The following is an 11,854-nucleotide window of genomic DNA, read 5'->3' on the forward strand; positions in this document are numbered from 1 at the left end:
TTCCTCTTCCTCGTTTGGTCCTATTGAAGTTGAGCCCAATGCCGGGACACCACGTCGTAGACCTCTCTCCTTCTGCCCTTGCTGTGCCCATGAAGGTAACGTAACCTCACACACCCTTGTCCTCCTGCCCACAGCTGGGTTCTCATAGCAGCACTAGTCAGCTAGTGACCACAGGGTCCCCAGCCCTTTTCTTGCTGTGTCCCCAAAGCAACCTTGTCTGTAGCTACCTGGTAACCAGCTTCTCTGAGCCTGTGGCAAGCTGTTAAAGGTACAGTATCCCTTTTGCTAGTCCCAGCTGTGCAAGAGAAGGTGCAGTGACTGGGAGGGACAATGGGCAGCAGCTGTGGGACCAGAAGTGTCACACTCAAAAGTTTCTATTTTCATTTGGTGGCTTCAATTACTCTATTCCTCCTGAAACATGTTTGGAAGGTGGGGTAAGGGAATGACAATCTGTTTCCTTAAATACAGCCTTTTAATTAGCATATAGGGATTAAAGGAATACTGTGTCTTTATAAGGACTGATTTGAAAAACATCCGTGAACTTTAAAAACCAACAGACCTTAAGTTAGACTAGTTCACCCTCATCTGTCTTGCTGAGTGCATTCTTTGACTATCCCAAATGGAGTTTGCTGTAGAGTTTCCATTGCCAAGGCATGGGGAAGGGGTTGTTTTATGTGTGTTCATGGTGTAATTTTGCTAACCACTTATCTGCTTTCCATAGTGCTCCCTCACATCAGTTGTCAGTGCTCCCTTTCCAGTCCTCTCATTATTTCTCTACTCATTGGCTGTTTAAAAATACTTACGTATTCCATAGGTCAGTAGCATTGTGTTTTTGGCTTTTTCTTAGAGGCATTTGTTTTCTATACATCCTGGCATTGGAAAGGAAGGGGAGACTTCCCAGTGTTTTCATGGCGCCACAGCACTGGACATCTGCATGTACAGTCTCCCTCTCCTGTCGCCACGTGGGCATATTGTGCAGAGATGCTCAGAAAGGAATGCTTGGAACTGAGCAACACACTGGTCTAAAGTCCTCAGAGCCAGGGGCTCTTAGGGTGGTACAGCCGAGCCTGGTGTTCCCCGAGGGCTGGTATGACACATTTCCAAAGACAGCCCAAGCTGCAGCTTACTAGGAGTTGTAGGCTCTCCCTTGAGTAACTGCAGGGCAGCGCTTCTCTGATGTACTGAGGATGAGTCAGGGCATGGGTCTGAATTAAGTAGCCATTAATGTGGTATTTGTGCTGTGTCTGTGTTGTAGAGTTTGAATAGTAAGCTTGGTACTTGATTAATTTAGCATTAGATGGACTGTTTGAGAGCTTTTGTTCTTATGTAGAGAGTACCTATCCACAACAAGCAGAGACAGGGATGTTAGTTACCTTGGGATGCCTAGGTCACCTGCAGTGCAAGCTGATGGGATGCAGCAATCCAGAAGTGCTGGTGAGCTTGATTTGAGGCCTTGCTCCTGCTTCTACTGCTCCAAGGGCAGGAATGTTGCCACTGGCCTTGGTGGGGTCTGGTGTAAATCACAGCATTCAGATGCAGGTGGTTCGATGTGGAATAAGTGGCCCAGACCAAGAGCTTGCCAGGAGGAGCCTCCTTGGTAAGTTCTTGTGTTTGCTAAATATCAACAGAAGGCTTTGGGAACAGCATTCTGCATTTATTCCACATGACTCCTGACAGACACAAGACTCATCAGTGGACTATTGAGTTAGTTTAGAAGTTTGTTCTAAAATAAAAGGACCAGCAAAGAGTTCTGTACCGGGTGGTCAAGGCCCAAGGTTTCTTTATTCTTCTTTCATATTAGCAAATGTGTCTGGGGGTTCCTTTTCTTTCTAGTGCTGGTATGCAGTACAGTAGAATTAGATTGTGTTCACTGTGCAGGGGGATCTTCAAGATGAATAGATATGTGTGGCTAGGAGGAGCAGTCAGTAAATATTTACTTAACTGTTGAAAATAGAAGAGACAAGATGTTGCTTTTGGCTAGTAAAAGAAAAACTTGAGGACATGCAATTGAAGAAAACAAAGGTAAAACACATGGAGTGGCAATTGAACCCTTTTCTAATGAGCATATGTTTAAGTAGCTGGCATAAGCATCTATAAAATTCTTCTAATGAAAGGAAAAGGTAAATACTCATAGAAATTTGGGCTTTCTGCAGTAAGAGTGAGGAAGAAACAAATAATCACAAGAATATCAGAAACAAAAAAAAAAAAGTAGGCTCCAAAGAGAAGAGAATCCTTTTGGAGGTGACTTCCACTCAGCTGAGTGCTGTAGGCAAACTGAACGGACCCGGCTTGGGAGTGCTCTGGCAGCATCTTGCTCGGCTTTCTTTGCACATTTTGCCCCATTGTTGTTTTTGCAGTTTGGGCTTGTAAGGACTGCAGGGCATTACCTGAAAATTTACCAGGTTTCTTTCTTGGCAGGCATGGGTAAGAAGGATGACCCCAAGCTGATGCAGGAGTGGTTCAAGCTGGTGCAGGAGAAGAATGCCTTGGTTCGCTACGAGTCTGAACTGATGATATTGTGAGTGAACACGGAAAAAATTGGGATTTTGTCATAAATAGCAGTGGAAGGTCTGTCAGTATTGGCTTCCCTGTAAGGCCAGGAAGTCAGCAGCCTCTTAGGCTGAGATAGGAATCCCAAGTACATTTTACAGGAGTGGTAGAAGAAAGAATAATGTTGGTAAGGGATGAAAGTTCCAATTGTTTGTGCGCATGCAGAAGTACAGGTATGGGAGCCCTTCTCATGCTGTTCTGTATAAAACACATCCTGTTTGTGCAAGTGTTTTTGAGCTATGCAGAAATAACGTGGGGCTCCTGGTTTTGGTAAAGTTTTCTTCTAAGTATAGCCAAAAAAATTTAATTCTGTTACCTTGCCTTGTGGCCCTCCTTTCTGCCTGTAGTGGGACCCCAGTGCCTCTCACATGGGCACAGATGGTAAAGGTGTTTTCCTGTTAATGAAATTGGGGGGTTTTTCTGTTCCCCCCAAATTCTGTTTCAGTGAATTTCTGTGCAAATTCACTGAAATTAATTTCTGAGTGTGTCAGCTCACCTTAGCAATGTGGAAGCTGATGGCCTTAGTGGCAGAAAAGTCCCAAGGTGGTGTTTGCAATAGCCTGATAGTGTCCTTAAGTAATAAGTAATTTATTAATAAGTAACTTTGGTTTTACAGTGGGAAGTAGCAGGGGATATGTAGAGGCATTGCAGATTTATTTGCTCTTTGACTCTGCTCTATATTTAGTTTGCTCCACTTTTGGCATTGCACTTCCTAGCACCTGAAAAAGCACCTGAAATGCTAAAAGTGCAATTAAATATTTTAAAAATACAGTTATATATCTTAAGTTATTGAAGAGTTGTTCCAAACAAGATTGGTAAAATGCACAGCAGATATCTAGAGAGGGAGCAGAAACTGAGAATGAATATGAAGCAATGTATGCAGTATTTTACTACATCTGGAACTAGGATTTCTGCTCTTTTCCTCTTAGTGCTCGGGAGCTAGAACTGGAGGACAGGCAGAGTCGACTGCAGCAGGAGCTCCGTGAGAGGATGGCAGTAGAAGGTGAGAGCAAAAGGGAATATTTCATGGATTGGATGTGTGTATTTCTAGCCTTGTGTATGCTGATAGTTCTTGATATCTCTGTAGATCATCTGAAGACAGATGAGGAGCTCTCGGAGGAGAAGAGGATCCTAAATGAAATGCTTGAAGTAGTGGAGCAGAGAGATTCCCTTGTGGCTCTCCTTGAGGAGCAGCGGCTTCGAGAAAAGGAAGAAGACAAGGACCTGGAGGCAGTCATGCTTTCCAAAGGTTTTAGCTTGAACTGGTCCTGAGCTTAACACATTTACCTCTGCTGGTCTGTGTTGTCCAGTTGGCCTACCCTGAGTTTGCCAGAATTACATGGATAGGAAGATGTTGAAGGGGAAACCTCTGAAAGGTCCAACAGCATGCAGGGATTTGGTTTGAAGCACTCAGAAGCCTTTTGATAAGTGTGTTGGTTCCAGAAGCTTAAGTTTTACATGTCTGCAAGCCAAGTTGAAGAAATGAGTTGAGACTGTGGAGTCTCCTTGAGGTCCTGTATGATGGACCATATTTTGTGTGTGGTAGGAGGGAGGGGGCAATAATCCATGTGTGGGGAAGGAGGTTAAGGGAAGAAGTACCCTTAACTACATTGGATTTATGGCAGTCCTTTCCTTTCCGGTTTTTACTACACCAGTTCTAATAAAAGGGAGGGAAGTGGCAACCTTTCCTGAAAAACCACAGCAGCCTGTAGCAGTGGAGTCAGCTGTCCAAGAGAGCTCCAGAAGCCCAGGGCAACACCTTCTTTGCTTTAGTCTTCCTCCCCACCAAAGAAACCTGCAGTTGATCCTTTTGCATGGATATGAAGAAATACAAGACAGAGAAGATACTGCTATGTGTGATGGAACTCTCTGCCTCTTGGTTTTTGGAGAGAAGTGGGCATCAGTGGACTCTTTCCCTACCTTAGCCTCCTAAATCTTCTTGTGGGGAACAAGGGGAGCAGAAGAGAGAGGCAAGATGCCCACCTGCTTTGCTACACACTGGAGAGGCAGCTACTGCTGGCCTTAGTCTTCATGGCCACAGCTCAGAGGCTGGTGGGCTTCCTTGTTCTGTTTTTATTGTGACTGTTTTGACACTGGAAAATACTGCTGTGGGACAGTGGTAAGTGTGTGCTGGGGCAGGGGTGTTCCCAGGCAGCATTCCCTGGTTATTAGGCCCCCTGAAAGGGAGAAGCCCTTAAGTGACCGAACCACCATTAAGACTTTTCAGTGTTTTTTTTTTTCTTCTGTATTTTGTTTTTGCACATTGGAAACAAAGCTTAAGACCTGCCTGGGCCCTCAGTCACTTTGACCCTTTTATGTCAATTAACTTATTTTTTTAATACTTGAAAGAAGATTCATTTTTGTATCTCTTAGGAAAAAAATGGACGAGTGATGGGTGTGTGTGCCTGCTGCATCCTACAACTTCCACTTCAAAATTACTGGACGTTGTTACCTGTGGCTATTTATTAGTGTTCTTAATAATAATTTGATTGTTACACATATTTGATTGTGGAGGGAGTGTTTTAACTCTGTTAGAGAAAGACACTACTGCGGATTGGTCCCTGCTTCACAGCAAGGGCAGCCTTTATGTACCCATGGATGCATCCTGCCCTAGGAGTTTTCATCTATGAAAAAATCCTGTGCACTCATGGAGTTTAAGAATCTATTTGTGTTCTTAGCATCCTTTTCTTCCACATCCCACATTCTCTCTTTTGGACTAACAAACCTATATTTATTTAAATTTTACATTTTTATAACAAGAAAGCCAAAACTGTGAGGTAGAAATATCCTATATGTCTCTTCCTCACTGAAAGAGGGGATCCTCACAGTCCTGATACAGTTTGAGGGGTTTCCACGAAAACAAAACCAGCACATTTCCTGCTGCATCTATTGGAAGAAGCTCCTTTTGGCCCAGTTAGTGGATCTGCTCTTTTCAGCCAGGAGAGTCCTGACCATAACCACACGATGACCGATGAGCAGGATGTGCACTGAGCAGCTCAGCCCCACTCCCTGTGGGACAGACTCCCTGAGCAAGCCGTGTCCTCAGCCTATCCTGCAGAGCTGAAACAGCACCGTGCACTGGGGATGTGTCCCATCCTTCACATGATGTGTCCAGAGGGTTTCCCTCCTTGGGATGTTGATGGTGTTCTTTTCCTGTTCAAGAAGTACAAGGCTGCTTTCTGATGTCTCTGAGAATATGTTCCATTCCCAAGCACATTTGTACAGCCGACTGACTCTTCCAGCTGGAATTGACACTGCCAGTGCTAGGCATCCCAGCAGGGCTGAACATCCTTCAGTCTTTTGCCCTAGCACAGAAGTTTGCATGGTTTCTTGCTGTTGGCTCTCTACCTCCTTCAGAGGGGTCTCCTGTAAGCCAAGGTCTATAATTTGAATTCACCTCTGACTTGGGAGAATGCCCCAGGCCGAGGGAGAATGGGTAGGAGTGTCCATGGGGACTCTGAACAGTTGCTAACTGTGGAAACCCATGTTTTCTACCCAAAGTGTTCTCCCTTTATTCCACGTAAGGCATTACAAATTAAATCCAGATACTCGTGAAACTGAGCAGATAGGCAGCTGCAGTGCTACTTCACAACCGTGCATGTTTAGCAAGTGGCACCTGCCATTCCAGCATCCCAGAGTGTTGGCTTTACCAGCAGGATGTCTAACAAACAGAATTCCCTACCATTTGCTGGTGCAGGGCCTGCTGCCCAAGTCAAACTGGCAATGGTAGTTTACACAGTCTGTACTTGAGGGGCCACTGGAAGCTGAAGTTCAGGAAGAGGGAAGAAAGATGAAAAGTTTACTGTAAATTGTCTTGTTCAGAGAATTGGCCTCAGTCCATTTTATAGTGCATTGGGTATATGGACCACATCTAACTTGTAAAAAAAGGTCATTGAATGTGAGCTGTAGAACTAAAAAAAGTCCTGAAAAAGAAACAGCCGATAGTTTCATTTCCCTTTCATGCTGAGGGACATTGGCCAGATCTTTTCAATGCTGAAGAGTGAGATCACTTCAGGGTGTAATATCTTATTGCACAGAAAACCCACATATTCTAACCCTAAACTCTATGGGTTGTGCTGAAGGCCTCCAGCAGCGAGAATGAAAACAAAGAGCTAACATCGCACACACAAATTGATTAAAAATATACAAAAGGGAATGTTAAAAGGCCATTTTATATCTAAATGGTTGTAAAAGGCACAACTTGTTATTTGCTGTTCAGTTGCACTTTAAGAATATGACTTGCATATCAGATAGTGGGTTTTTTTACTCTCTGAATATTTTTAATTCAAATTTTGTATTTTTAAAGCTGAAGAAGGTTCTTGTGAGCACAAGATTCCTTATTTGTATCCGAATCCGAGCAGGATGTTGTAGCTCTTTGCGCTGCCCGCAGCGCACACTCAGCCACGTGCATTCAATGACGTGTGTCCATTTCATGTGTGAGGAGAGCCAAGGGACCCTCAGCTCCCCAGAGGTGGGCACACAAGGGTGGCTGTCCCCAGGTGACACGGTCCTGACCTGGGGCTGGCTGCTTCATCCCGGCAGCAGGTGGGAAGAGAGCCGAGCTTGGAACCTGAGCCATGTTGGTTCTGAAATGGGCACACTGAGGATGGGGCAAGCCCTTCAGCCCCCTACGGGGAAGGGAGGGGAACACCAGCTCCTGGAAGGAAATGCCCAGGAGGTAAAGGGAGATGGGGGAGTGAGGACTGCCAGAACAACTAATCTGCTGTTTTCACAGTACCATTTTTTTTTTTTTAACTGTTCTGTTCCTTTTAACCATATTCTCATTAAAAGTCACAACTGGCTGTAAAATTCCGAGCTTCGGAGAACTAATGAGTGGGGAGGTGACAAGACATTTCAGCTCCAACTTTCAGACATATTCCTTCTTTCAGTTAACCAATACCCCCTGGTCTCACTAGGGCATGTTATAAACTGCATTGCTGAACATATTTTAGAGCAAACCGCAAGTTTTAAAAGTCTGTCCTTCTCTCTCTCTGTCTCTGCATTTTCTGTAAATATTTGTTCGTATGTAAAGGCACCAGTGGATCCTTGGGCTACCCCCATGGTAAAGAATCTGAGTTTTGTGCAATGCCTAGGCCTCTGTTAGAACACGGTGCTTGCGTAGAGCTAGTCACCACATTTGTGTGCACTCTGGTGGGTTTTAATATTTTTATACATCCTAATCCTGAACGTTATGAAGTATTCTAAGTGGTCTAGACAGCATGATCTAGAGCAGCCGGCAGTTCCCATTTGTGAGCAGCTACACCTTGTTTGGTTAACATTCTTCTAAAATGAGTTTTCCATTAAGTGTTTACACCACGCACCAGTGGATTGAGAGAGGTGTTGCTGCATTGTAAAATCTCCCATGTGCAAACTGAAAAGCTGCAATGGGAATTTCAGTTGTCACTGTCTGCAAGGAAGAGAGCTCTAAAGCATACTAAAACCCAGCCTGTATATAATTCACAGAGAAAGAGATCGCTGGCTGTTGACCTGTGCAAAGCAACAGAGATGGGAAGCTTTACAAAAGTTCCTGCTTTTGCATTGTCCAAGCCTGCTACCCTGCCTGTATGTGCCGCTTGGCAGGTACTGGGCAGGGTAGCAGGCAGATGAGGATGTCACTGAAAGCAGGTGTGAAGGGGAGGATGCCATGTTCTGATGGCATTGCAGTAATTTAAATACTCTGTATCTGTGGGTGCATGCGTGTGTGTGTGAAGTCTAATCCAGGCAAAGGGAGTTGCTTTGGCATCTGCCCTTTTGTATGAACGTGAACTCTGATATTCAGATTGTTCAAGGCTTTTACGGTTGGCATGTATGGAGCGTTAACAGAAAAGCGAATACCCTACCTGTACAAAACCAACTCTGTTCCAGCCTGTTTTCTTCTGTTTGGTTGTGTTTTATCGTTTGTTTTTATGCACACTTGCTTCATTGGTGTTGAGATTTTAGCACCTCAGATGGCCAACTGAACTAAAAAAAAAAAATAAAGTCATTAATTATTTTTTCTTTTTTGCTGGTGGCGCTATCGTTTCTTTCCTCTGATGTCACTTCCTTGGTTGATGATTGATGAAGACCTGAGAGGAGGTGATCTAGAGATAAATCTGGGTGTTTAAGTGCCTGCCTTCAATTACTCTTTTGCTGACTCACTCTCAGCCACTCTGAATTATCTGATGCAAAAAAATCAACAAACACCCCCAGTACCTGTGCACATTCTACATTGTTTCTTCAGATTCTCTGTGAAGTTACTATAAATAGCCAAGAAGGAATGAAGGTAATATAAATTGGGTTGTAGAAATTAGGATTTCATTTTTGTAGCTGAAGCTCACTTCCTCAGCCTGCAGTACTAGCCTGAACATCTGGTGTAGCCTGATGCTGGTGTAGCAGCATTCAGGAGAATATAAGGAGAATTACATTAATGCCTCTGTGCTTTCTTTCTATTTTTATTTTTTTCTTCTAAGAAGCAGAAGTTTTACACAGGACGGTGGGGGAAATCCCAGCCGGGGAAATCCCAAACAATGTGTTTCATTTTCCTGCCATCTCAACCATTTTAAAAACAAAGGATAAACCCTGGTGTTCCTATGGTGGTGTGATAAAAGGAAACCTATTACTGCAGCAGGAGAATGATGGATGACACGCCTTGGATTTCCCCTTGCCTGGAGGCCAGGCGAGCGGGCTGTGCTGCAGGTGGCAGGAATGACAGCTCTCTGCCTCATTTGTGCAGCTCAGCAGGGCAGCAGCTCACTAAGTACGTTTCAAACCTTACAATTCTTCCTGTTCTTTTGGTCTCTCGCTCTTCCATAGTAGTGGGAATAAGAATAGTAGTGGGAATAAAAATAGTGGGAGAAAGATGCCAGAAGAAAAATGGAATGTCTGGAAAGTGACTGCTGGACTCTGGGACACAGGAGGTTGGCTCACATCCATAGTTTCCAACACTTCATCACGGCTTTTTTAAGTTATATTGCAATTTTTTTAGTTCTCAATCCCAATTAGGAGCAAAGATGTTTTGCTGTTTTACAAAGTGTGGATGGAACAACAGGTCTAGGAAGAGCTTTATCTGTTGCTAGCTTGGGCAAAACCTACGCCGGCCCTTCAAGATGAGTGCTCCTGCACAGATTAGCTCTGAAATTGCACCAGTAAAAGGCCCTCTAACAAGTAAACCCCACCCCAGGAGCTCAGCCTGGTGGCAGCTGCTGCTTTCCTTTTCCCTTGATAATGACAGTAGCCTTCAGAAGCCTCTGACCTTTCCACAGGTGGCATTCCATGCCCAGGAAGCTGCCTCACCCACCCTGCGTGTTCCCCTTGGCGCAGAACCACAATCCCTCCATGCAGAGGTGAGGAACAGCACGGAAGTTACCGAGGTGGGAGGGTGAATGTTCCCTCGGGAGCACAGGAGGAAGATTGTCAGTGGGTTCATTAAGAAGTGTGCAGAGCCTCTTTCTGGCAGCAGCAGATATATTTTATCTTATACAGCCCTCCTGGCTGCACTCGGCCTGGCTAAAGACAATGAATGTAACTTGTCAGGAAAAATAACTAAGGGAAACTTATGCCTTCAACCCTCTGCCATTCTGGCTTCCCTCATGTTTTTAATAGGGTTTTTTTTGAAAAGTCCTCTCCATCAGTGCTGTGACAGCAATTAGAAATTGCTGTCTGCATCAGCAACTGCATTTTTAAGTCACACAAATTGGAGAATGAATGCTGTAAGGATTCTACCTGGCCACACATCTCTTAAGAACTCCAGCAGGTCCTGAGTGTATCTTCCTGCTTTAAATCCTAAGCATCAGCAATGGAGCAGTTAGCAGAAAAATGACCCTATAGTGGGTGAAAGCAAGAGTGCTGGCATGTGGCTGCATCTCCTCCTGGAGCCACAGGAAAGAAGGGGTCTCATGCTTCATTTTATAAATATTACTTGAGGGATATGATGAAGAGTTGCCTCCTTCCTTAGCCTGCATCTTTTTACAAGCAAGATTTTGTTCCTTCAAAATAAGGAACAAAAAAAACCTTGCTCCAGAAACCGTTTCTGGAAAAAGTGCTATTTTGTCTTGGCACCTTGGGAACAGTGTGAATGCCTGCGGATACCAGGAAAGTGGATAAACTAGTATTTCCTACCTGCTGAGTGTGTGGTGCTTTTCTGCATGTCTCAGGTGCAGAAATCACATGGCTTTCTGTAAGCAAGAGATAACATCTCTTTTTGATTATTCACATGTCCTATATAAATATATAATCCATATTACTCAGAAACGAAAGGATATAAAAACCTCCCCAGTGATTTCTCAAATAAACACACTTTGGGCAGAAGGGAGAGAGGGGGACAGTGCTGCTTGGGACAGTGCTGACCTTGCAAGACAAAGCTAAACAACTTCAGGAAACTGAAACTTCTCAATTCCTTGACATTTACATATTTGCAAGTCATTTTTTTTCCTCCCAGCACTATTCCCAGAGGCAAGCCAACATGACTCAAACCTAAATCAGAATTGGCTCACTCTGTTTCTTAGAATCCCAGACTTTAAAAAGCTTTAAAAAGCACCCTAAGGTCAGGCACCCCTGGCACACCCTGTGGGGCCATCCAAAGCCTGAGTGTGGCACTGGCACCAGGACTGGGCACGTTAGGAAGGAAAATGTGTCAGGAAAGACACCTGTACTGAATGCCAGGTAAGCATTGCTCTAAACAGAGCTACATTGAAGTGTAAGGCTGTATTAAGTAGTAATTAATTGAAGTAGGATTGTATTGCTAGACGTGAAAGGAGGGTGTAGCAAGGTGCGGGCTCTCCTGTTCTCTCAGGCAGCAAGTGACAGAATGAGAGCTCAAAGTTTTAAACTGCACCAGGGCAGGTTCGGGTTGGACACGGGGAATAATTCTCTCACAGACAGTTGATTAGACATTGGAATGGGCTGCCCAGGGAGCTGGTGGAGTCACAGTCCCAGCAGGTGTTTAAGAAAGACTGGATGTGGCACTCAGTGCCATGTTGGCAAGGTGGTGTTTGGTCACAGGTTGGAGCCGATGATCTCAGCGGTCTTTTCCAACCTAATTGGTTCTGTGGTTCTGTGATTTTAAGCCCATAGAACTATCTTAAACGAAAATCTGCGTTTACATGGCGAGAAGTGGCTGTAGATGGCGTACGAGGAGCCTTTGGCCAAGTAGCACCAGGTCGGGACCCATCAGAACTCCAGAGCGCGGATCGCGGTCGGGAGAACAGCGGGGGAGCCCCGATCGGGCGGGTCCCGGGCCCTTCCGGGCCCTCACGCCCTCAGCCGCGCGGGGCTGGGCCCTCAGCGGGCGCGTGCCGCGCGCCGCGCCTTCCCGCCCGCCCAGCCA

The 11,854-nt window shown here is 45.0% G+C and overlaps 1 protein-coding gene across 18 annotated transcripts in view; it reads left to right on the top strand.

The window, feature by feature from the left end:
• MICAL3 (microtubule associated monooxygenase, calponin and LIM domain containing 3) overlaps positions 1 to 8,550 on the top strand; it is a 174,134-nt gene extending 165,584 nt beyond the window's left edge. For 17 of the 18 annotated variants that reach the window (XM_059848075.1, XM_059848076.1, XM_059848091.1 and 14 more), the window contains 3 exons: positions 2,419 to 2,518; positions 3,480 to 3,553; positions 3,638 to 8,550. In XM_059848075.1, coding sequence (XP_059704058.1) covers positions 2,419 to 2,518; positions 3,480 to 3,553; positions 3,638 to 3,822 — 359 coding nt within the window. In that variant the 3' untranslated portion in view covers positions 3,823 to 8,550. Of the gene's footprint in view, positions 1 to 29; positions 164 to 2,418; positions 2,519 to 3,479; positions 3,554 to 3,637 lie in introns of those variants that run through there. The other variant, XM_059848087.1, reaches the window with a different exon arrangement.
• The last annotated feature ends 3,304 nt before the right edge of the window (positions 8,551 to 11,854 follow it).

The sequence above is a fragment of the Haemorhous mexicanus genome, chromosome 5 (assembly GCF_027477595.1).
Source record: "Haemorhous mexicanus isolate bHaeMex1 chromosome 5, bHaeMex1.pri, whole genome shotgun sequence".
In the NCBI taxonomy this organism is placed as follows: Eukaryota; Metazoa; Chordata; class Aves; order Passeriformes; family Fringillidae; genus Haemorhous; species Haemorhous mexicanus.